Source organism: Peromyscus californicus, unplaced genomic scaffold (genome assembly GCF_007827085.1).
Source record: "Peromyscus californicus insignis strain IS unplaced genomic scaffold, ASM782708v3 Scaffold_17__1_contigs__length_78620276, whole genome shotgun sequence".
In the NCBI taxonomy this organism is placed as follows: domain Eukaryota; kingdom Metazoa; phylum Chordata; class Mammalia; order Rodentia; family Cricetidae; genus Peromyscus; species Peromyscus californicus.
The window spans coordinates 55,803,690-55,827,961 of NW_026294469.1; the positions used below are offsets into that span (position 1 = coordinate 55,803,690).

Genomic DNA, 24,272 nt, shown 5'->3' on the forward strand with positions numbered 1-24,272 from the left:
AGATTAAGTTTTAGAATTGGATATGGTAAACATGTGCTAGCTTATGTATTCCTCATCTTGAAGAATTTCCAACATCAGGCATGGTGGCCCATGCTTGTAATTCCAACATTCCAGAGGCAGATGCAGGAGGATCACCTGTTAGCTGAAGTTTTAAGCCAACCTGGTCTATAGAGTGAGTTTCAGGCTAGACCCTGTCTCAAAAACAAAAATAAAAAAAACAGAAATCTCCTTTTGTGGGTGAAGTTATAAGGTAGTTCATGAGGTCTACTATTCAAAAGCTTAGTGATGACAGGACAGTGTTGGTGGGTGTCCAGGTTTGTTTCATCTATAAGAAAACCCTCACCAAAAGCAACCTGGGGAGGAATGGGCTTATTTTAATTTACAGGGTACAGTCATTCATCAAGGGAAGCTGAAACAGGAACTCACAGCAGGAAGCTGGAAGCAGACACAGAAGAGAGACCACAGAGGAACGATGATTACTGCCTTGTCTCCAGGCTCAGCTACCTTTCTTAGACAACCCGGATGGCCTGCCTGAGGGGCGGTACTGCCCACAGCAAACTAGACGTTCCTCCATGGATTAGCAATCAAGAAAATGCTCCCGGGGCGGCCAGTTTCTTAACGGAGGTCCCCTCTTCCCACGCGTCTCTATAGTGTGTGGCAAGTTGACAAACCTAACCAGCACAATAGGATTCATTGCAAAGGTCAAGTACGTCCTGGACATAAGCAAGGATGATCCGTTACCGCTTTAACGCTCACATTTGAGAGCTCCAAGGGATACAAGTCTTATGTCAATTTTCCCTGAATTTGTCAGTTTTTAAGTGTCTGACAAAGGTTACTGTGTTGTACCCAGGGTCCCCCCAAAGACCACCGGGAGACCAAATCTGATGCAAAAGCAAAGAGTCTTTTTACTGCCAGTTAACCCGGGCCTCTCCCTCCGTCTGATGCAGCAGCAGAGCAGGAGAGACCCTGAGAAGCAAGGGGGGGGGGGCAGCGTTATTCATAGGGAGTAAAGTAAGTGGGGGTCTTGGGGTTTACAGACTACGTAGCAACAGACTCAGGATTGGTTTATGCAAGTGGCAATCATGTTAGTAACTTTTAATTGGCTAGGGTTAGTTGGGAGTTACAGTTACCATTTTGGGGCAGGCCTGGACAAGTCGCAGGCTTTGTCCTTGAGCTGCCATGAAGGCTGGCTGGCCTAGCACCTACTGACTGTGGGGGCTGGCTCAGTGGCCCAGGCTTTCACATTGACCCATGCATGTAGCTCTAAGTTGGTAAGGGGTCCCTGACAGTAAACAGCTGGCTGAACCTTGAGCGGTCAGAGTACGTGCAGAAAGGGGGCTACTACAAGGACTGTGTCTTTTGTTCATGGCCCTCCCAGAAACTGCTTGCTCAAGTCTCAGGAAACTGAAACTGAGGCCTGATCTCTGGAGAGAAGTCTGAGCAGCCTGTTATGGCATCTGCTTGGTCTTTTTAACTGGAGGGATGGCTCTGCTGCTCTTGTAGAGGTCCTGGGTTTGATTCCTAGCACCCACATAACAGCTTAAGATCGCCTGTAGCTACAGTTCCAGAGGATCCAACATCCTCTCCTGGCCTCCAAAGGTACTGCATACACATAAAAAAGATGAAGAAAGAAAAGAAATACACAATAAATACAGTGGGGTTCCCTTCACAGCTCCCCTTAATTCCCCTGCCTTTCTTTTTTCATATTTATTTATTCAGTGTGTGAGTGAAAGAGAGAGAGAGAGAGAGAGAGAGAGAGAGAGAGAGGTACACACATGCCATGGCACACATGTGGAGGTCAGGGGCAACTTCCAAGAGTCAGTTATTTCAGAGGTCAATTCCCCCCCCTTTTTAAATTTTTTAAAGATTTATTTATTGTTTATATACATTGGGGTTTTGCCTGCATGTATGTCTGTGTGAGGATGCTAGATCCCCTGGAGCTGGAGTTTACAGACATTCATGAACTGCCTAGTGCTAGGAATTGAACCCAGATCCTTTGAAAGAGTGGCCAGTGCTCTTAACCTCCGAGCCATCAGTCCAGCCCTCCCCTCTCTTTCTATTCTGCCTCACTTCAATACTTCTCATGTGGTGCTTAAAGCATTTTAACTGTAATCCCCCAAATATTTTCTTTCACGACCCCTGAAGATCATGAAGGACCCAGTTTGGGAACTGTCTCTGATTTGGATTGTTACGAGTACAGAGCCAGGCCCAGTGGGAAACCTAAATGAACAGGGCAATAAAGTGAGCCTTAATGACATGTCACTACGCCCGTAGCTCAAGCACCATTCAGCCCTCAGCAGAGAAGCTGCTTCTTGCGGTAGGTAGGAATTAACAGAGACCCACCACTGACAGTGTGCAGAGAGTGGGGGGCGTCGGAGGACTCGGCCCTCAACGGATGTCTTCATCCCACCCCTCCCCTCAAGGCTCACAGTGGAAGGAGAGATGGAAAGACTAAGAGGCCGGGGTCGTGGACAGATTTCGGCGGGGGGGGGGGGGGGGGGGGGGGGGGGGGGGGGGGGGGGGGGGGGGGGGGGAAGCTCTTTCCGGAGACCACGGGACAGATGCACCTTTGCACTCACAGAGACTGTGGCAGTGTAGACAAGACTTGCACCAACTCAAGCCAGACAAAACTCCCAGCTCCAAGGAGGGGAAGTCCCCCCGCTAGCCAAGGAGGGAAGTCCCCCCGCTAGCCAAGGAGTCCGTCACAAGTGACAGCTGCTAAGAGAGAGAAAACCACTCTTCTTCAATGGAGGGACTGGGAATACCAACCACACTCCAGGGCAGGCCCCACTCTCAGGAGTAGTTGGCCAACACAAAATTGGACTCCATGTTTTTTAGTGGCCTTTTCTGTTTTTGTTTTTTGAGAGAACGTGAACTTGGGTTGGGAGGAGTTGGGAGCTGGGAAAGACTGTGATGAAAGTATACTGTATGAAATTCTCAAAAATAGATTTAAAAATAACTTAAAATTTGAATATAGCATTACCTAACGAAATAAGCAGATAGAGTCCATCAATACAGTTATAAAGGTTCGTTTAAAAAGATGTTTTAAGCCGGGCGGTGGGTGGCGCACGCCTTTAATCCCAGCACTTGGGAGGCAGAGGCAGGCGGATCTCTGTGAGTTCGAGGCCAGCCTGGTCTACAAAGCGAGATCCAGGAAAGGCGTAAAGCTACACAGAGAAACCCTGTCTCGAAAAACCAAAAAAAAAAAAGATGTTTAAAGTTAGAATGACATAAAATCAGAATAAAAAACTTAGAAATCGTGAGCTATTGCTAGTAATGTACAACAGCAGCACAAAGCTGAACTCACTGTGTAGCTAGCTGCTTTTGCATATAGCATTTCCAGTGGTCCTCAACCCGGGGGTCTCAACCCCCTCGGCCACCTTCTCTCTCCAAAAAATATTTGCATTGCAATTCACAACAGTAGCAAAATTATAGTTATGAAGTAGCAACGAAAATAATTTTATGGTTGGGGGTCACCACAGCATGAGGAACTGTAATCAAATGAGCAGCGTTAGAAAGGTTGAGAACCACGGGCATTTCTGTTCCCTCATGTTTAATTAGAGGTTACCTTATAAGAAACACTACAGTGGTTTAGACAATAGGTTTGTAGCCAATCCAGGACCTCTTTAAAATTATTTTTCATTTCAGTTATGTGCTTATTTGTGTCAGAGTCATTCTTGGCACCCTGTGGTCAGCAGGCTCAGCAGCAAAGTGCCTTTAACCGCTGAGATCTCTCCAGCCCTTGAGATTTTAACAGCTTTTGGGCTGTTCTGGCAGATGTCAATGCATTTGTGTCTATTTCCCAAGAAAAACCCCTTCTAAACTGCTGGAGCGTGTGAAGGGGCTGGACCTGCAGATCCAAAGTGGCAGGATCTCCATGACACAGGACAACAGGATATCCAAGAGGAGTCCCAGTGATGGCCCAGCAGAAGCCAGAGGCCTCGAACCAGACCAAAGACTCATTGCAATGAACACTTGCAAGTAAAAAGGTATGGGCTAAAAGGGTACACTGTGTGACTCACTGTGTCACACTACAGCTCCCACAATGAGACTTTTTTTTTCTTGTATGTTAGTTTAGTTGTTTTTGCTTTGGGGTTTTTGTTTTCAATTTTATTTTATTGGGGGGGAGGGGAGGTTACAGAGGGTGGATATGAAGGGAGGAGGAGATGAATGGGATTGGGATGCATGATGTGAAAGTCACAGAGAATCAAAAAAAGATCCCTCCTCAAAAAATATTAGTGGCTGAACATTTTTTAATCAACAGTGAGAACACTCTTTCTCATTTGTTTTGAGAACATAATAAGGAGAGCACTCTGGCAGTGGTCTCAGGCCCTGGGTGCCGGGAACCTCACACCAGGTCCCAGTGGCTCCCAGTATGAAGGTAAATGTGCATCTCAGCGTGTATCCTGTAATTCCAGGAAAGGGGAAGTAGCATCATCTTGCCTATTTGTACTTTTCTCCAGAAGGTAATAAGACTACGTTCCAACTATATAAATGATGGCAACCTAACCACACATTTCCTACATAGATAAGAAAAAATTAGATGACCTAATGCAAGACCAGCATTGAGCAAAAACCCTGAGCATCTTCAAGATAGACTATATTTGGGGACTAGGGACCAAACTAAGGGCCCCACACATGCTAAGCACCCACTCCACTGGTGAGCAACATCCCTGGCCACAGGACCATGCATTCCCATCATCAGAATGAAGAAAAGCTCCCAGCCCCAGCCATTAGAACCTCATAGACTGTCTGGGCTGCCAAAGTGAATCCTTGAGGCAGAATTAGAACCCAGATCCTACCTGGGTGGTGCTCCACTTCCCTTCATCAAAGATGTCTCCCAAAATGAAGACGACTTCTGGTTGCAGCAACCACAGAGCTGTCTGAAAGGCTCTCTCCATTTGCCACTCCCTTGAGAAAAATTAAAGCATCAGTCCATGTCTTGGGTGAGGGAAGCTACCTGGGCCTTCTCAGTCATTTAGAAGGTGAATTAGCCTGGTGTGGCAGTGCCTATCTTTAATCCCAGCACTCGGGAGACAGAAAAGCAGATCTCTGTGAGTTTAGGGTCAGCCTAGTCTACATAGCAAGTTCCAGAATAGCCATGGCTACGTAGTGAGAGAGCCTGCTACAAATAAGTAAGTTAATTAATTAAATAAATCACAAAAGCAAATAAAGAGAATTAAATGATCCCGTTCTCTGTCTCCCGTGACTCTAATCTTGATTTCCAACCCTCAGCTTTGGAACAACCAATTGATTTGCATCTGATCAAATTTAGAGAATTTTAGGCTGCCCTTCCCCCACCCCCTCAAATGCCCCGAAGCCACCAGTCCACCAAGAGAACTCCCGGGATTTGAAAGGATTTAACGCAGCTTGCAGAGAGGCCCGGGAGGTTTACACCATACTTGAAGCCTAAGACTCTTTCTGGTTTTTGTTTCTGTTTTTGTGGTGTTAGGCAAGCGGGCTCTACAGAGCTTCAAGCTCAACTCAGGCTTCCCTTCTCAAAACAGACCTCAACCTCAGAGTTCCAGGGAAACAAAGAACAGCAACAGTAAATCCAGTGCATTCCAGACATCGGTGATCACCCTCAAGGTGAGTTCACCGCCACCAAGAAAGGCATCTAGGGTGTGCGATCGACAGGCAATGGCTTAAAAGCCTGACTCCTGGGGCTGGAGAGATGGCTCAGCGATTAAGAGCACTGACTGCTGTTCCAGGAGACCTGGGTTCGATTCCCAGCACTCACATGGCAGCTCACAACTCTTAACTCCAGTTCTCTGGCCAACCTGGGTATAGCAAGCATAGCAAACATGGCCCTAAAGCTCACCACCAAGGTCATTCTTTTATCTGGCCACTGCTTCCTCCTGGGGCTGACTACCAAGGTCCAGCTATCAAAGTATTGAAGTCCAGCAATGAAAAGCTCACCTAATTAACATGCCCAATAAAATTAAACACCTCGCCTGGGCAGTGGTGGTACACGCCTTTACTCCCAGCACTCGGGAGGCAGAGGCAGGGGGATCTCTGTGAGTTCAAGGCCAGCCTGGGCTACAAATCGAGTTTTAGGACAGCTAGGACTGTTGCACAGAGAAACCCTGTCTTGAAAAATTAGAGAGAGAGAGAGAGAGAGAGAGAGAGAGAATATTCCCACTCTAATTCCCAGTTTCTTCCTTAGTAATGTAAAAAAAAAAACATTGCCAGCATGGTAGTGTGCTCTTGTCATCCTGGCACTGGGAGGAAGAGGCAAGAAGATCATGGGTTCAAGGCTAACATGGACCACATAGAAAGACTGTCTCAAAAAAAATTAATTTTTTTAAAGATTTATTTATTATATATTATAATAATATATAATGTATAATATAATAAATATGTAATATATAAGTAAAATATAATATATATTATATTTATTATATATTATATATAGAATTATATATATATATTATTCTATCTGCATATTTTGCCTAAACACCAGTAAAGGGTACCAGATCTCATTAGGTGGTTGTGAGCCACCATGTGGTTGCTGGGAATTGAACCCAGGACCTCTGGAAGAACAGTCAGTGCTCTTAACCTCTGAGCCATCTCTCCAGCCCAATTTCTTTATTTAAAATGGAAAGAACCCTTGGGGCTGGAGAGATGGCTCAGTGGTTAAGAGCACTGGCTGTTCTTCCAGAGGACCTGGGTTTGATTCCCAGCACCCACATGGTGGCTCCCAACCATCTACAGCAGGATCTGATGCCCTCTTCTGGAAGAAAGGAGCACATGCAGATAGAGCGCTCATATACATTAAATAAATAAATAAAATCTTAAAAAAAAAAAAAGGAAAGACCCACTTTCCAGTGTCCATGACAGGATTAACTTAGATGGTGTTGGACAGTAACCGCACAGTGCAGGCCCTCAGGAAGCGCCAGGCTCCTCAGTCAGACCCTCCCTTTCCCTCACCAACTCCAGCTCCTGTAAGGACCTCCTAAGTAAGGATCCCCCACCTTCCCTCATCCTCATGGCTTGCCCCAGGGTGCTTGCCCTCCTAAAGAGAAACGTTATGTCCTACCATACGGAAACAAAAGGTTTGTTTTGTTTTTTTAATCGGAATAGAATTTTTTTAGACCCCAAATATTGAGTATACATCACTCCTCAAAGGTTTGTCATTCCAGAGCCAGAGGCAGCTCTGTAGAAGAACATCAGCCCAACTGCAGAGGGACTCGGAACAGGAAGCTGCCCAGAGGGACTGACCTTTGTAAGCCCCAAAGGCTGGGCACTGTAGCCTCCCTCTGCCTTCTCTAGCTCATGCCTCCATTGGCCAGAGCTCTCCATAGGAAGACCTGGCACCCCCTCACCCTTCTTCTTCCCTCCTCCCTTTTCACCCAGGCTGGGATCGTCACACATCCTGCCCACTCTGCCAACCCCAGGTCACCCACACCTACAGCATTCTGAGGATACCGCCTCTTGAAAGAATGCTCCCACTTTAGAATACAACTAAGCTTTGGTGAGGAGAGTTACAGTTGGATCTGCAATGTCCCCCTGAGGGCACCCATGTGCCGGGCTTGGTTGCCCATTTACGGGCTTTGGAAGTGGGTGGACTCTAAGGGTTTTAACATCACCGATGCGCCGAGTCCAGAGTGGATTCACAGTAGGAGGGCATTATTGGGAGGCGTGACCTAGCTGGAAGGAACAGGTCAGTGAGGGCCTTGTCCTTGGCCCCTTCCTGTCCCTCTTTCTGCTTCCTGTCCACAGTGAGCCGAGCAGTTCTGCTCTCTATCTCCACCACGACACTCTGCCTCACTTCATGGCCAGGAACACGAGAGAAAAGTACTGCTGAACTGAGCGCCTGCAGCCGTTAACCAAATCAAACATGTTCTCCTTTTAACGTATGTCGGGTATTCATCTCAGTGGGAAAAAGCTAAGACAAGGAACAGCAACAGGGTCACCAGTGGCCTGCTGGCTAGAGCCCCATCAATACCCCTGTCACAGCAGCCAGCTCCATTGTCTGCCCATTGAACGACTTTTCTTTCTTTCTTTTCTTTTTTTTTTTCTGTTTTTTTTTTCCTTTGGTTTTTCGAGACAGGGTTTCTCTATGTAGCTTTGCGCCTTTCTTGGCCTCAAACTCACAATGATCCACCTGCCTCTGCCTCCCGAGTGCTGGGATTAAAGGCATGCGCCACCACCACCCGGCTGAACGACTTTTCAAAATGTGGTCCGAGCTGAACCTGTAATCCCAACCCTTAAAAGACTGATATGCCCCAAATACAAGGCCAACCTGGGCTTCATAGTGAGTTTAAGGCCAGCCTGGGCTACGGAGTAATTCTCTCTGTCTCAAATAGCAAACAAAAATATGAGGTCCAAACAAGGGAATATGGTTTGTTTTTTAAAGGAATGAAATCCTGGTGTGTGCTACAACATGGGTACACCCTGAAGGACATTCCGCTAAGTGAAGTAAGCTAGTCATAGAATGAAATGCCGCATGGCTCCTCTTGTATGTGATGTCTGCTGTAGCCAGGTTCACAGGGACAGGAAGCACAATGGCGGCTTCCAGAGACAAGGAAAGAGAGGAAAGTGAGGAGTTGGTGCTTCGTGGGTACAGCTGCAGTTCAAAAGGAAAACATCTGGAGGTGGATAGCAGGGATGACTGCACAGCAGTCTCAAAGTCAAAAAGCCACTGTGGCCAGTGGCGGTGGCTCATACCTTTAATCCCAGCACTCAGGAGGCAGAGCCAAGCGGATCTCTGTGAGTTCAAGGCCAGCCTGGTCTACAGAGCGAGATCCAGGACAGGCACCAAAACTACACAGAGAAACCCTGCCTCAAAAAACAACAAAAAAAAAAAAAAACAGATAGATGATAGTATATATTGTGTATTTTACCTCCCTTCAAAATAGAGAACAAGAAAGCTTACTGGTGGAAAAAAAAAAAAAGGGATGAAGCTGGAGCAGGTCAGAGTTGAAGAGGCAAGACCTCACCCATCCTCGGGGAGACAGGCACATACCTGCCTCGTGCCTATGGCTACCCAGAGGAGCCAAAAACCCAATGTGCTCAGACTCACACACCACCAAGATGAAAGGGAACCCGATGCAGATCTGCACCCTCCTGCCCAGGGTCCACTCCCACATCCTGGAGCGTGTGTGGGTGCCTTCTCCACACAGCTGTGAGGTCCGGTACTGTAACCCAGTGACTGACAAGGAGGCAGGACTTAGAGACTCGCCAAACTCCCAGAACTAGTCAGCAGCCCAGACCACGCCCTAATTACAGGGCTCTGCGTATAATATGTGCTTAATAATTAGTAGAAGAAAATTCAAAATCCCCCATGTGACCTTAGAAGGAAATGCAGCTATCACCAGAAGCTTCCTGGCTGACCTGTGGGGTCAGGGCCATGTCTTTCTGCCTACAGAATTCCAGGATTTCCCCCTTCACCTCTTACCTCCGTAATTTGTCCAGCCAGTGGCCTCGTATCTCCCCAAGCAAGTGAGTGTCAGCCAGAAACATGGCCTTCAGCACAGGCTCCTGCCTATCACCATGAGCGAGTGTCTTCACCTCAGGCCATCGGCACCGAAAGATGACTATGTAATAGATGATGTATTCACAAAACAGAAGCACAGAGATGATAATGACTGTGAGTTTCAGCAGCAATGCTCTGCTCAGCGGGTGGAAGTTCTGTCTTCCCCGTCCCCATCTGATGACCAGAGCCATGTCTCCTGCCCAGGAGTTGCCGGCAGAAGATGACCAAGTTCATCAAGAACCCACAGTAGAAGCCTGAAGAGGGTGGTGGAGACGGGTCCAGCCCTTCGTTATACCTACGGGGAAGAAGGAAAGAAAAATCCCGGAGACTTGATTGGCATGTTTCCACAAAGATGGTTTGCCCTACAAATTAGTCTTCAAAGTCCAGATGTCCTTCTTTCACATGGCCCCAATGTGCCAGGGATTTTCTGAAGGACATTTAGAATGTTTCTGTGCTCATCCTGAATCTTGGGTAACCTTGCATCCTGAATAGGAAGCAGGTTTTTGAGACATCCAAGTTGGTGAAAAGATGCCCTAAGATATGATTCAAGCTTCATTCTAGATACTTCAGAATTCCTCAGCATGTGCTCAAGATGACTGGGTGAGAAGGACAATGGCCTGCAGGCCACAGAGAGCCTGGGCATCAGAGAAGCCACCATAAGAAGTGAGTCCATGGACAACAGTGACCAGAGATCCCAACTGAACTAACCGAGAAAGGTAGCAACAACATGTCTGTGCGGTTGGCTTTTAGACATGAACCCAGGACTGTATTGGTTTGTAGGCACGGAATCATGAATACACTCAGTGCTAGAGAAGAATCAACAATTGTCTCTGTTAACTCCAGGCTTTAGGACTACTCACACCCACAGCACAGAAATCAAAGTGCCTGGCTCATTTCACAGTGCACTGAGCCAGAGCCATAATGCAGAGGATGAAAGACTTTGAAAACCTTACCCAGCAAGGCAGTGGTGGCACACACTTTTAATCCCAGCACTCAGGAGGCAGAGCCAGGCAGATCTCTGTGAGTTCAAGGCCAGCCTGGTCTACAGAGTGAGATCTAGGACAGGAACCAAAACCACACAGAGAAAACCCTGTCTTGAAAAACATACATACATACATACATACATACATAAATAAATAAATAAATAAATAAATAAATAAATAAATGAATGAATGAATGAATAAATAAATAAATACAACACCAAAGAAAAATAAAGAGAGGCCAGGTGTGGTGGTGCACACCTTTAATCCAAACGTTCAGAAGGCAGAAGCAGGTGGATTTCTGTGAGTTTGAGGCCAACCTGGTCTACATAGTATGTTCCAGGCCAGCTGGGGCTACAAAGTGAAATCCTGTCTAAATACAAAAAAGAAAAAGAAAATAAGCGAGCGAACACATACTTGGAACCATTGTCCAAAGTTAACAAACGGTTGCAGAATTGAAAAATGGGGAAATGAGAAGCTTCTGCTGTAATCCTTTGTGACTGTTAAAAAAAAAAAAAAGAGGGATGGGGGATAAAAACAGACAATAAAATGGGTGACCCTGGGGACTTTCTTACTTCTGTTAGGTTTTGTTTGGGTTTTGGTGGTGAGAATTGAACTCAAAATCTCCCACCTGCTCCATTCACCATGCACCCAACCACAGAGCCACACCCAGGCACCTCATTCCTCTGTCTTCATACTTTATATTAAGCACTTGATTGAAGAGGTTATAGCAGGCATGATAAATATTAAGTACATCCTTTCCCCAAAGAATATCTAAGGCAGCCTTGTCTGCAAAGTGGAATCAACTTCTCCTCCTGGAACCTTCTCAGAAAATCCACAGTACACCAGGTGGTGGTGGCACAGGCCTTTGATCCCAGTTCTCAGGAGACAGGCAGGTGGATCTCTGTGAATTTGAGGTCAGCCTGGTCTACAGAGCAAGTTCCAGGACAGCCAGGACTACATAGAGAAACTCAGTCTTGAAAAACCACCAAAAAAAAAAAGAAAAGAAAAGAAAAAGAAAAAGAAAGAAAGAGAGAGAGAGGGAAAAAAAGAAAAAGAAAACCCACAGCATCGTTATCACCAGGTCGCAGGCCACAGTGGCCGCCTGCTCCTTAACTTGTTTACTGATAACCCTCCACTACTCAGTTTCTCACCAAACCACAAGTGCCAAGGGACCAGAATCTCCATAGACTCTACCTCTCAACTAGGGACACCTTTAAGTGTCAAACAATAGCATGAATAATAATATAAACTAGGCCAGGACATGGATGGTGCAAAAAACACAGCTGTCACATCAAAAGGAATAAGAGATAGGTTATTCTAGAGCCAAATATGTGTGAGCCCAGCCCAGGAGCTCCACATAGCACACTCCAATATGGTAACAGTTTCACAAAGGTTTCATAGAAACACAACAAAGAAATTATAAGTCAAGACACTTTTAAATACATTGGTGGAAGCATCAGGGGGTAGGTGGGTTACTAAAAAGACAGGAAACTCCAGCTGCAACATCAGGTGCAGATGTTATCTGATGACATTCTCAGATTTGGGGTTAGCGGAAACCAGGTTGTCTGTTCTTATACTCTGTCTTAGTTACTGTTCTTTTGATGTGAAGAGACTCCATGACCAAGGCTACTCTTGTAAAAGAAATAGAAAGCATTTAATTGGAGACTTGCTTATAGTTTTAGAGGATTAATCCATGATCATCATGGAGGAAATAGACAGGCATGGCACTAGAGCAGTAGCTGAGAGTTTTGCATACTGGTCAGCAGCGGAGCAGTAGCTGAGAGTTTTGCATACTGGTCAGCAGCGGAGCAGTAGCTGAGAGTTTTACATCCTGGTCAGCAGGCAGCAGGCAGAGACTGGACCTGGCCTGGGCTTTTGAAACCTCAAATCCTAACCCCTGTGACTCACCTCCTCCAATAAGGCCACATCTACTCTAACAAGGCCATCATCTCTGAACCTTCCCAAACAGTTCCACTAACCAGGGACCAAGCATTCAAATGTGGGGGCCAGGCATTCTCATTCAGACCACCATATACTCCAAAGGGATTTACCTAAAAGACACCAGGATATTAGGTCAAACATGGAGTTAGGTAAATGTCTATTTAGGGAACTAAGATAATTTGGCTCTAGGTCTGCAACATTCCAACTCTCCACAATTTTTAATCAGACTTATAGAATGTTTAATGTAGGGATGGCTTTTTTTCCCCCTAGGAACTTTAACAACGTAAGCCAGGGCTGGCCTAGGCAACAGGATGAGCAACCACCCTGCTCCCACCTCCTCCCTGTAAAGCCAGTACTGAGTCGATGCCAACACAGAGAAAGTAGCAGTCTCCATCTGGACATCCCTCTGGCCTGTTTCAGACTCAAGACCAAGGATACTGATGTAACAGCACCTGTGTGGCCTTGCTGTGGAGTCCCACCTGGCTGACACTCATCAAAAGCTTTCCTGTGTTTCCCAAGATGATGAAATTCCAGAATGGTAACTAGATCTCTGCTCTCCTACACACACTTCCTCTCACCAGAGAACCCTGTTTGAGCAGTTGTGACTCAGGAGCTAAGGGTGTGACCAAGCAAGGAGGAAGAAGGCTGGAGCGCTGGAGGGCAGGTGTCAGGCACAAAGGTGCAGACCTCTAGCTTCCCGGCACCAAAATCAGGGCAAAGGCTCAGACACGGCTCAGCCAATCGTGTGAGCCCACTCAGCAGGTCCCGCCCCCTCTACTCCAAGAACTAACATGGAAGCCATCAATGCGGAGGGATACACAACACAGCAAAGGAGAAAACTCCTATCCCTGCCTTCAAATGTCGACCTTCTTTCAACAGAGGAAAAACAAAAACAAAGACATCTGACTCCGCAGACCCATCCGATGAGAGGAGGCTTAGAAGCAAGGGAAGAAAGACAGAGAAAGAGAGCAAGCAAGCATGTTAGTGCTGCTCCATAGTCTCCAGAGAAAAACCTCAGTACCATGTCAATCAGCTCTCCAATACAATGTGATCATTTGAAGGGGGGCGGAGCTAGGGCTGCTGACATGGCGCTGTAATTCTAGCACTGCGGAGGCTGAGGCAGAAGGATTATTCCAAGGCCAGCCTACACTATATAGTGAAGCCAAGCAGGGATTCAATCCTAAGCGTAGAGGATGTGCAGGGTGTGTGTGTGTGTGTGTGTGTGTAGAGTATATATCCTCCCTCCCTTCCTTGCAAAATTACCTGATACTAAGGACTTAAAAACAAAACTACAATCACAGCAACAAGTGGAGAGTTAGCAGTTACTCCTGCTTGGCTTTGACAAAAAGGTTTAAAGGTTGTTAAATAGGTACATAGAATGACTTTTCATCCATCCCATATGGAACTCTGCAGAGGAAAACCCAGGCTCACTCAGCCTTAGGAGGGAGTAATGGCATTCCTCCCTTGAGGTTCTTTGGGGGAAGTCTTCAGAGAGAAACAAGCAGAAAACTGAAGTAACATCTTGGTTACTCCACTCAGGTGATCCAAGCCTGTGGGAAGTCATCATTCTAACTAAAAAGATCTGAGGATTTGGATTTAAACCACGAGGGAGAGGGGGGGCTAGAGAGAGAGAGACAGAGACAGAGAGAGAGAGAGACAGAGAAAGAGAGATGGTCTTCATGAGCCCAGCTTGCCCTGTTTGCCCGGAGAGCCAGTAAGTCCCCTCACCTTCTACAGAATGCTGCTCCTAGGCTAAGTTGGGTACCAAGGCGCCAAGTTGGCATCTGCATTCCAAAATCAGACTACAGTCATCTGAAATAAAACAGAAAATGTGTTTTGATGCTGAACTAGATTTTATTTAGTGAACTATCAACAAGTTACCTGACTGTGAAAATAAAAAGAAAGCTGAAATATTTTTATTAATGACTGGCATTATGGATTTCGAGACCTGTTTTTTTCTAGGGCTAGGAATATGGCTCAGTGGAGAATACTTTCGATTCCCCACACCACAATCAACTTGTCTTAGTTTGCTTTCTATATAAACACCATAACCATAAGCAACTTCGGGAGGAACAGGCTTATTTGGTTTACATTCCCCGGGTTATTGTCCATTGAGGGAAAACAAGGCAAGAACTCCAGGCAACCGAAGCAGAGACCATGGAGGAATGCTGACTTTCTCACCCTGGCTTGTTCACTTTCTGCCCAGGGGTGCCTCAGTGGGCTGGGCCCTCTCACATCAATCATTAGCCAAGAAAACGCCCCACAAACTTGCCTGCAGACCAATCTGATGGGGGCAATTCCTCCTTTGAGATTTCCTCCTCCCAAATATATCTAGGTTTGTGCCAGGTTGACAAAAAAAACACCCACTACACAAGTTTTTTGTTGTTTGTTTGTTTGTTTGTTTGTTTGTTTCGAGACAGGGTTTCTCTGTGTAGCTTTAGAGCCTGTCCTGGATCTTGCTCTATAGACCAGGTTGGCCTCGAACTCACAGAGATTCACCTGGCTCTGCCTCCCGAGTGCTGGGATTAAAGGTGTGCACCACCAACGCCCGGCAAGTTTTTTTTGGTTTTGTTTTTGTTTTTAATTATGGTATAAAAATGCTTATATAAAACAAATAGAAGTATTGTTCTATGCTAGCCAACACGCACGAATTGCCACAATCTACAACTGAAAGCAAAAGATTTTTTTTTCTTCCCTGACTGTTTCTTAATTTCAAAGCTATCATTAAATATTTAAAACCTCCTCCAAAACAGCACGAAAAGTAATACTTAAATGTACCTCTCCTGCCTGCTTATAATCTTAACTATATTATTAACACAATCTCATCAATCGCTATTTACTTGTGAGTATTTGCATCTTAAGTGATCTTTTAAAATGTTTTTTTTGTTGTTGTTGTTTTGTTTTGTTTTGTTTTTCAATCTGAGGAGTAGCTAAGATAGCCATACAAGAAGACAGCTCTCTCGGTGAATAAACAATGTTTCCAGAAAGCTGGGGTTTTTTTCTTCAGATTTAACTTGCTGTAGTACAAGGACCATGAATTTCAAACATTTAATAAGAAACGGCAGTTGACCTTGAAGTATAAATGTGGCCCGGCCGCAGGACCTACTCTTTCAGCTTACTTTACCCCTACGTTCTGCAGGGCGCAAAGTCGTGGAAGCAAAGCCACGGGGAAGACCCTGGATCCTATGGCCCTCCCTGGGACCTCGGTCGCAGCCCTGGGGGACCCCGGCTGGCGCTGCAGCCCCAGCGCTGGACAGTGGAGTCCAGATGTCAATCATCTCGGAAACCCAGAGCCCTCCAACGCCCGCGCCCAGATTGTGGAACGCCAGCTGCGGGAGGCCTCGGAAGAGCGGAGGGAGATAAAGATGGAAACGTACGCGGAGCTGTGGCGGCCTCAGCTCTCCGGTGCCATCCTCCCGGGCCCGCCTGCGCCCTTCCTCCAGCCGGGGGATCGCGGCGCCTCCGGGAAGTCGCTGCACAGGGCGGCGGCAGGAAGAAGACGCCAGCCGTGGGTGGTGATGCACGAATGGAGGATGGACCCGTTGGGGACCGAGCCGCTCTCCCGGAGACCTCGAGGCCTGCGCGCTGCACAGTGGCTGCGGTGGAGCCGGCCACCCCACGCCCTGCGGTCAAAGTCCCAGTCGGTGGCACCGTCTCGGGAATCAACGCAGGAAGCCGCCAGAGTCCTTCCGGCCGCCCGCCTGGAGCGATTGTGTCTTCGGTCTTCTGTCATCTCCTAAGCCCCGCAAGGGCCTTTTGGAAAAATATTCAAGTGTAAAATACTCGTGTGTATATGAGCCGGCCAAAGGTTTGTTGTGGGGTCCCATTTCTTTTCAGCGACAAGAATAGTAGCTTGTTCAACTTTGGGTACCTGCACATCTACTATTTTAAATAATTCTTAGGATAAGCCTGTAAAACAGCACCAGGGTCACTTAACCTATGCTTGCGAAACTGTGTGATGGCTTCGAGCCAGCGAATGCCGGTCCAGTTCTGCAAATCTGAGTGTGGTTTGTAGAACAAGTCACAGAGTGACAAACCAGAACAACGTCTGGGGTGCCTTAAGCATGCACTGAATGGTCGCTATCTACTAAAAAAGACTATAGTCTTTTCAACTCTACCCAGATGAGCAACTTTTTTTTTTCTTTTGGTTTTTTTTTTTTAATTTTTTTTTGATTTATTTATTTACTTATGTATGCAGTGTTCTGCCTGCATGTATGCCTGCAGGCCACAGAGGGCACCAGATTTCATTACAGATGGTTGTGAGCCACCATGTGGTTGCTGGGAATTGAACTCAGGACCTCTGGAAGAATAGTCAGTGCTCTTAACCTCTGAGCCATCTCTCCAGCCCTTCTTTTGGTTTTTTGAGACAGTGTTTCTCCATGTAGTTTTGGTGTCTGTCCTGCGTCTTGCACTGTAGAGCAGGCTGGCCTCGAACTCATAGAGATCTGCCTGGCTCTGCCTCCCAAGTGCACCACCGCCACCGGGCCCAGATGAGCAACTCTTAACATCGCCAAAGTAAGGCATTTCCATACTGAAGTAATGCCATGGAGGTCGGGGGTGGGGTAGGGGGACTAAATCAGTCAACAAAGAGTTTAAGAAATAACGGAGCCAAAAGAGCATGCTGGGTAGATAACACACCAGGAAGCCATCAGCCAGAGCCAGAAAGCCCAGCTCCGGAAGACTATAAACAATCTTTACTCAAAAGTAGCTGTGGTGGCACTGGGCCTGGTGGAACACTCTAAGAGTCCCAGCTCTCAGGGAGGCTAAGGGAGGAGATCCCCGGTCCAGCACCAGCCTGAGTCATATAGCACCCCTGTCTCAAAAAGGTTTTTCCTTAATTTAAATAAAAAATGTTAAATAGCAGGGTAGGCGGGGGCAGGGTCAGAGGGAGCGTTGTCCAAGGAGACTTGAGATACAAGTTAGCAAAATGCAGTTTGTGGGCCTTAATTTGATGATTTGATTTGATACAAAGAACTTTATTAGATTTATTTCCCCACCCCAGTGCACCTGGGCACACCCGTGCTCACCGTTGGTGCAAAAGGGATCAGAGGACACCTTACCAGTGGGTCTCTTCTTCCACCATATAGTGACCAGGGATCAAACTTAGGGCATCAGATTTGGCTACAAGTGCCTTTATCCACAGAGCAACCCCCAGGTCCCCAATCAACCTTTTTTTTTTCTTTTTTTAAAGACATTTGTGAACACATTGGGAAATATAAATATAGGCTGGATGTTAAATGACATTGGAGAAATATTAATTAATAATTATTAATTATCTTGCTAGATAATGCTTTTTTTTTTTTTTTTTTGGCTTTTCGAGACAGGGTTTCACTGTGTAGCTTTGCGCCTTTCCTGGGACTCACTTGGTAGCCCAGGCTGGCCTCGAACTCACAGAGATCTGCCTGCCTCTGCCTCCCGAGTGCTGGGATTAAAGGCGAGATAATGCTTTTTTTTATCATGAGTTTTGTTTTGTTTTTGTTTTTGAGAAAGTGCCTTGCTTTTTCCAGGCTGGCTTTGAACTGACAATCCTCAGCCTCAGGAACAGTAGAATCACAGGTGTGTACTGCTGTCATACGCTTTTGTTCATGTTTACCTAAGGTCCCTATCAGAGTACTTAACGTGCAAATGACAGGATTTCTGAGGACTGGTTTCACAGCAAATTTTGGAATTTGTCTCTAGGGGAGAAAATTAGAGAAGTAGACACACTGAAGCAAGAAGACTGCATGGAATTGTGTAGCAGAATCAAGACCCCAAAAAGATGCCTGGATTCCAGATTCTATGGATTTGCTACCCTTCATGGCAAAGAGACCAGTAAGATGGTCAAGATGAAGGCAGGGGGATGTGGAAATCGTTTTGTATTAGCTAAGTGGACACAATCTCATCCTTTGGGGCTAATCATGAGTCAAGAACCATCTCCAGCCTTATGTGTGTGGGGGTGGGGGACAGAGGGCGGGGCTACAACATCACCAGTGGAAGGAGGGAAGGGAGGTTTGAACTGACCATATTTACTGAAGATGGAAGAAAAAGCTGTGTCTAAGTTTCAATCTAAGACTGGGTCCTTTTTCTCCTTGGAATTATGGAACCAGTAACAAGACCCAGCCCCAACTAAGTAGCAAAGGACACTCTTTACTCTTGGCCAAGAGTAAGGGAAAGGGTCTAGGGAGATGCTCAGTGGATAGCAGGGCTTGCGTGCAAGCATGAAGTAAGTTCAAATCCCCGGCACAGCAGAAAAAACCAGGCATGACTGTTGGTACTTGTAACCCCAGCAGTGGGGGTGAGGATAGGCAGATCACAATAGCTCTCTGGCAAGCTGAAATGAGAAGGTCCTGCCTGAGGAAGAGACACTGCCCAAAAGAACAAAGAGAGTGATAAAGATGCTGGACGTCTTGCTCTGGCTTCTGAATGCACATGCACCTGCACACTCATCTACATGCACCACACACAACAGAATAAGAAAAGTGGGCTGTGTGTGGCTGTGCACACCTGTAATCCCAGCACTTGGGAGGTGGCGGCAGGAGAATCAGGAATTCAGGGGCATCTGTGTTAGCTATGACCATGCCATCGTGCAAAGCACCTCCAATTTGACGAAAGAATGACAACTGAAGAAATTTGGTTCTCTGAAGTAAAGGAACTTGTTTCTCTATTATCGATTTCCCCACCCTGCAGACCTCCATGAATGGCCACCACAAAAGATGTTTATCTGTCACCTGATATTCTTCAACTGCCACTCACTGCCTACCACTAGCAACTGCAGACCAAAATAGGAAATGTTTCTATCTCCTTCTGTCTTTTAAAACCTGTAAGAAGGGCTGGAGAGATGGCTCAGGGGTTCAATTCCCAGCACCCACATGGCAGCTCACAACTGTCTATAACTCCAGTTCTAGATGATCCTACACCCTCACGTATAAAATAAATAAATCATTTTAAAAAAAAACTGTAAGAAGGGACGGACTGGGACACACACACACACACACACACACACACACACACACACACACACCTTGCCCAAACTCTCCTCAGAGTCCCACCATGCTGCCGTCTGCCTGTCTATGGAGAACAGAAGTGGGAAGCAGGCTGATAAGTGAACTTCCTAAGCCCCACAAATGGGCGGGTTGCAATAACTCTGGGGTGGGATAGGCTAACAGTGGGAATGAACATTTGTATCTTATCTTTTCTGAGGATGGGCTGAGATATTTTTCTGGGACTCATCACACGTCTGTAGTTTTCTCAAGTCACTGTAATGACAGTTGTCAACCTTCATGACACTGGAGGGGATGTCATTTAGCATACCGATGGAAATACGATAACATCAGAGGTGATCTGATGTCACTCTGGCAACTGGCCCAACTGGTCTCTGTCAACCACCAGAGGAGAGACTTCAGGTCTTCCTACATCATGTCATCAAATGTAGGCAAGTCTAGGGTGAGGTACGAATTTGGCCAGTGAAGATTAGGGCAGGGTAAGAACCGTAGGGTTTGAATGAGATGTACCCCAGTGGGCTCATATATTTGAATACTTGTTTCCTAGCTGGTGCTGCTGTTTCTGAAGGTCACGGAACTTTTAGGAGGTGGAGCCTTGATGGAGGAAGTATATCACTGGGGAAGGGTTTGGAGGTGTAGTTGTTTGTTTTTTACTCATTTTGGGGGGGGGGGGCACCACCCAGTTCCCAAATAAATTCTCACACAGAGGCTTATTCTTAATTATGAATGCCTGGCCTTAGCTTGGCTTAGTTTCTAGGCAACTTTTCTCAAATTATCCCATCTACATTTTGCCTCTGGGCTTTTCCTGTTCTCTTACTTCCGTAAATCTAATTCTTACTCTGTGGCTTACTGTGTAGCTGGGTGTCTGGCCTCTGGAGTCCTTCTTCCTCTCTTGTTCCTAGCTCCCCTTCTCCCAGTTTTCTCCATATGTGTGTGTGTGTGTGTGTGTGTGTGTGTGTGTCTCCCTGCCAGCCCCGCCTATCCTTTCTCCTGCCTTGCTATTGGCCGTTCATCTCTTTATTAGACCATCAGGTGTTTTAGACAGGCACAGTAACACAGCTTCACAGAGTTAAACAAATGCAACACAAACAAAAGTAGCACACCTTAAAATAATATTCTACTACAGGAGGTTGTATAGCCTTCCCCATTTCCTGTTTTCTCTCTGTGTTTCCTGTATGCTGATAAAATGTGATCACTCAGCTTCCTGACTTCATGACCCTGCTGCTGTTCCTTCCCCACCATGATGGGTGGGACCCATAAGCCCCTCCTTTCTCCCCACCCTCTCCCCCTCACCAATTCTCCCCTAAGTTCCTTTTAGTCAGAGTCTTCTATCACAGCAACAAAAAAGTAACCAATACAAGCTGCAAGCCTGGGAGAGCACAGGCAATGTCCCTCAAAGCTGGAAAACACAAGGAAATGGAGACTCACAGAATCCCCTACGTGCCCCACAACCAGCTTTGGTTCTGTGAAACTTTTATTGGACTCCTAACCTACAGAACTGTATTTAACTGACTGTAAGAAGATTAATTTGTATTATTTGGGGTAGGATATTTAGGACCACGGGCAGGGCCCTGGGTTCAATTGAGCCCCACACTGAAAAAAAAAAAGAAAGAAAAGCTATATTGTTTCAAGTCATAGCATTGGTAGTTGTGCTAGTTGGCTTTCTGCTACTGTGATGAAAAACCAAAAACAGGACCAAGGCAACTTATGGAAGAAAGAGTTTATTCTGGTCATGATTCAAGGGGGCTGAGAGTCCAATACGGTGGGCAGGAATGGCTAAGGAGGAAGAAACTGAGAGATCATATCCTCAACTACAAGCAAGAGACAGACAGAGAACAGGAAGTAGAATGAGGCTACATACACTCAAGCCCGCCCCTAGTGACCCACTTCTTCCAGCAAGACCTCACTTCCTAAACAGTGTGCCAACTGGGAACGGAGGCCTAGAGGGGACATTTCTCATTCAAACTGTTGGTTTTAAATGCGGCACTTTTACTCTGCGAGGAAAAGTCATGAGGCACGACAAAACCCGTTGTCAGAGCAGAGTTTTATTAGAAGGGAGAGGGGAGGGAGAGGAGAGTACGTGGCTAAGGCCTGTTGGAAAGACAGGAGAGGAGGAGGGAGAGATGGGGGAGGAGGAGAGAGCAGAAGAGAGGGGAGGAGTCTGTGACCGGCTTTTTAAGGATTCCCCTGCACATGCGCATGTGGGCTTACGGAGCTGCACCACACATGTGCACAGATTACACAGGACATAAAACCCCTTGCTTGGCCACTGAACTGCGCATGTACTGTCCATCATATAGCTGGAGGAGTGGCCGGAATCCTAACACAAACCACCGCAGTAATTCTGAGCTTGAAGCAGCAAAGGAAGATGGGTACAAGCATTTGCTGTATTTCTACCTTCACATATGTTTAAGGTGTTCTGTTTTGTTTGTAATAACCTAAGAAATATGCTTCTTGTTGTTGTTGTTTTTCAAGGCAGGGTGTCTTTGTAGATGTAGCCTTGGCTGTCCTGGAACAAGCTCTGTAGACCAGGCTGGCCTCAAACTCACAGAGATCTGCCTGCCTCCTCCTCTTGAGTGCTGGGATTAAAGGTGTGCAGAAGAAATACTTTTGTCAAAATATTTCATTTTTACCTAAAGTGTAGGCCCACCTAGCATAGAGTATGATACATTTAACTTGAAAGGGAATTTTATGTCATGATACTTTTGTAAAAGAAACCTTAAGTAATAAAGTAACATTTATTTTCAAAGTTGTAAACATTAAAACACAGAGTGCATACTCTGTTAAAGATGGCTTGTCTAGGCCAGTTTCTTTCAAAAATCTTCATACTATACCTTCGAGAATGCTAACAGGGGCCTGGAGAAGTGGCCTAGTGGTCCACAGCACTTATTCTTGCAAATGACCCAGGATCAAATCCCAACACCCTCAAAAGCAGCTGGGACTCCAGTTCCAGGGGATCTAGTGACTTCTTCTGGTTTCTGTGGCCATATACATACATGCAAGCAAGATACCCATATACATAATGAAAATTAAAAATTAATTTTTAAAAAAAGCATATGACGGTGAGAAGGTATAATCCCCAAAGTCACATGTAGGAACAGTCGACTCTAGTCAGTGGTTGTGACCCCTCTGGGAGGAGTCGAATGATTCTTTCACAAGGGTGGCCTAAAACCATTGGAAAACACAAATATTTACATTACAATTCATAACAGTAGCAAAATTACACTTATGAAGTAGCACCAAAATTAATTTTATGGTTGGAGGATCACCACTACATGAGGAACTGTATTAAAAGGTCACAGAAAGGTTTAGAACCATTACTCAAGTAAATACATAGCTGTAAATAATAATAATGATAATAATCAATTCTTAAAATACTGCCAGCATTTACAAAAATATGCTTTCTACCAGCATATATAAATATAAAGAAACAGATTAGACAAGTAAATAAAATGTGCAGGAATTTTTAAAGAGAATTATCTCCATGCTTCAGCTAAAGCTCTCTTGGTAGAGTACTTGTCCAGCATCCACCCTTGGTTCAACCCCCAGCAGCACATAAAGCCAGTTGTGTTTGCTGGAAGTCTACAATCCAACACTTCTGTAATCCCGAAAGATGGAGGCAGGAGGGTCAGAAATTCCAGGCCATCCTCAGCTACATAGTAAACTCAAGGCCAGTCTGGGTGCCCCTGTAAAAATAATTTTAAAAAGTTTTAAGTCTACCAAACTGTGCAAAGGTAGAATAGTTTAAATGGTTCCCAGGGGCTGAGAGAACAGCTCGATTGTTAATGGACTAGACATCGTTAATGTAATTCTTGACTGTATATGTTGTATAGCCTTGTTGGATACAGTTTTTCTTGTATTAGGTATAAGCTTTTTTAAATTTTAGACAAAAAAGGGGGAAATGTGGTGATATTGTGTCCCCCCCAATATATTATGCACCCTAATAAACTTATCTGGGGGTCAGAGAACAGAACAGCCACTATATTAAACATAGGTTTAGACAGTGGTAGACATGCCTTTAATCCTAGCATTCCGGAGGCAGAGATCCATCTGGATCTCTGAGTTCAAAGCCACAATGAAACAGCCAGGCATGGTGACACATGCCTTTAATCCCAGGAAGTGATGGCAGGAAGCAGAAAGGTATATAAGGCGTGAGGACCAGGAACTAGAGTCCTTTTAAGCTTTGAGGCTTTTAGCAGCGGTTCAGCTGAGATCCATTTGGATGAGGACTCAGAGGCTTCCAGTCTGAGGAAACAAGATCAGCTGAGAAATTGGCAAGATGAAGTTGGATGTGGCTTGTTCTGTTTCTCTGATCTTTCAGTGTTCACCCCAATACCTGGCTCCGGGTTTGTTTTTATTAATAAGAACTTTGTAAGATTCATGCTACACTCAATGGTAGAGCATTATTAACCTAGCATGTTCCAGACCTCAGGTCTCATCCCCTGCAACACACACACACACTATACATTTTGTAGAGTAGCCAATATTTTCAACAGGGGAGTTGGCTCAGTTGGTACAGTGTTTGATTTCCAAGCATGAGAACCTGAATTTAAACCCCTCGACCCACATCAAAAAGCTCAACATTGTGGCACACACACACTTGTAAACCCAGAGCTGGGGACAGAGAGAGGTAGAAGGGTCGGTCCCTAAGGCTTGCTGGCCAGCCAGCTTAGCTTACCTGTCAAGTTACATGCCAGTAAGACCCTACCTCCAACTATCCCACCGGCTCAAGTTTGCCTTCTCAGGATAGTGCTGTGCCCAGTCTCCATCAGAGAAGGTTTTGACTTCTTCAGGCAGTAGGTAATGCAGAAATCTATAACTGGCCAAAGAGTCGAGAGTAAGTGACGGATAAGTGTCCAGCCCCAAATGGAATAACTGTGTCACTGCCTC

General features: G+C 45.9%; 1 protein-coding gene and 1 long non-coding RNA gene across 6 annotated transcripts in view; one reads left to right on the plus strand and one right to left on the minus strand.

Moving 5' to 3' along the window:
* Mppe1 (metallophosphoesterase 1) overlaps positions 1-24,187 on the minus strand; it is a 31,729-nt gene extending 7,542 nt beyond the window's left edge. The window contains exons 1-5 of one of the 5 annotated variants that reach the window (XM_052742366.1): positions 24,061-24,187; positions 15,780-16,155; positions 14,131-14,214; positions 9,401-9,773; positions 4,803-4,911 (exon numbers count right to left, since the gene is read on the minus strand). In XM_052742366.1, the coding sequence (XP_052598326.1) occupies positions 4,803-4,911; positions 9,401-9,669 (378 nt within the window). In that variant the 5' untranslated portion in view covers positions 9,670-9,773; positions 14,131-14,214; positions 15,780-16,155; positions 24,061-24,187. Of the gene's footprint in view, positions 1-4,802; positions 4,912-9,400; positions 9,774-14,130; positions 14,215-15,779; positions 16,156-24,060 lie in introns of those variants that run through there. The other 4 variants (XM_052742368.1, XM_052742369.1, XM_052742370.1 and 1 more) reach the window with 4 other exon arrangements.
* LOC128112920 (uncharacterized) lies at positions 16,099-23,715 on the plus strand. Its single transcript, XR_008219228.1, has 3 exons — positions 16,099-16,210; positions 17,910-17,958; positions 18,082-23,715. It is a non-coding gene; the product is annotated as an uncharacterized LOC128112920 (long non-coding RNA).
* Positions 24,188-24,272: the final 85 nt, after the last annotated feature.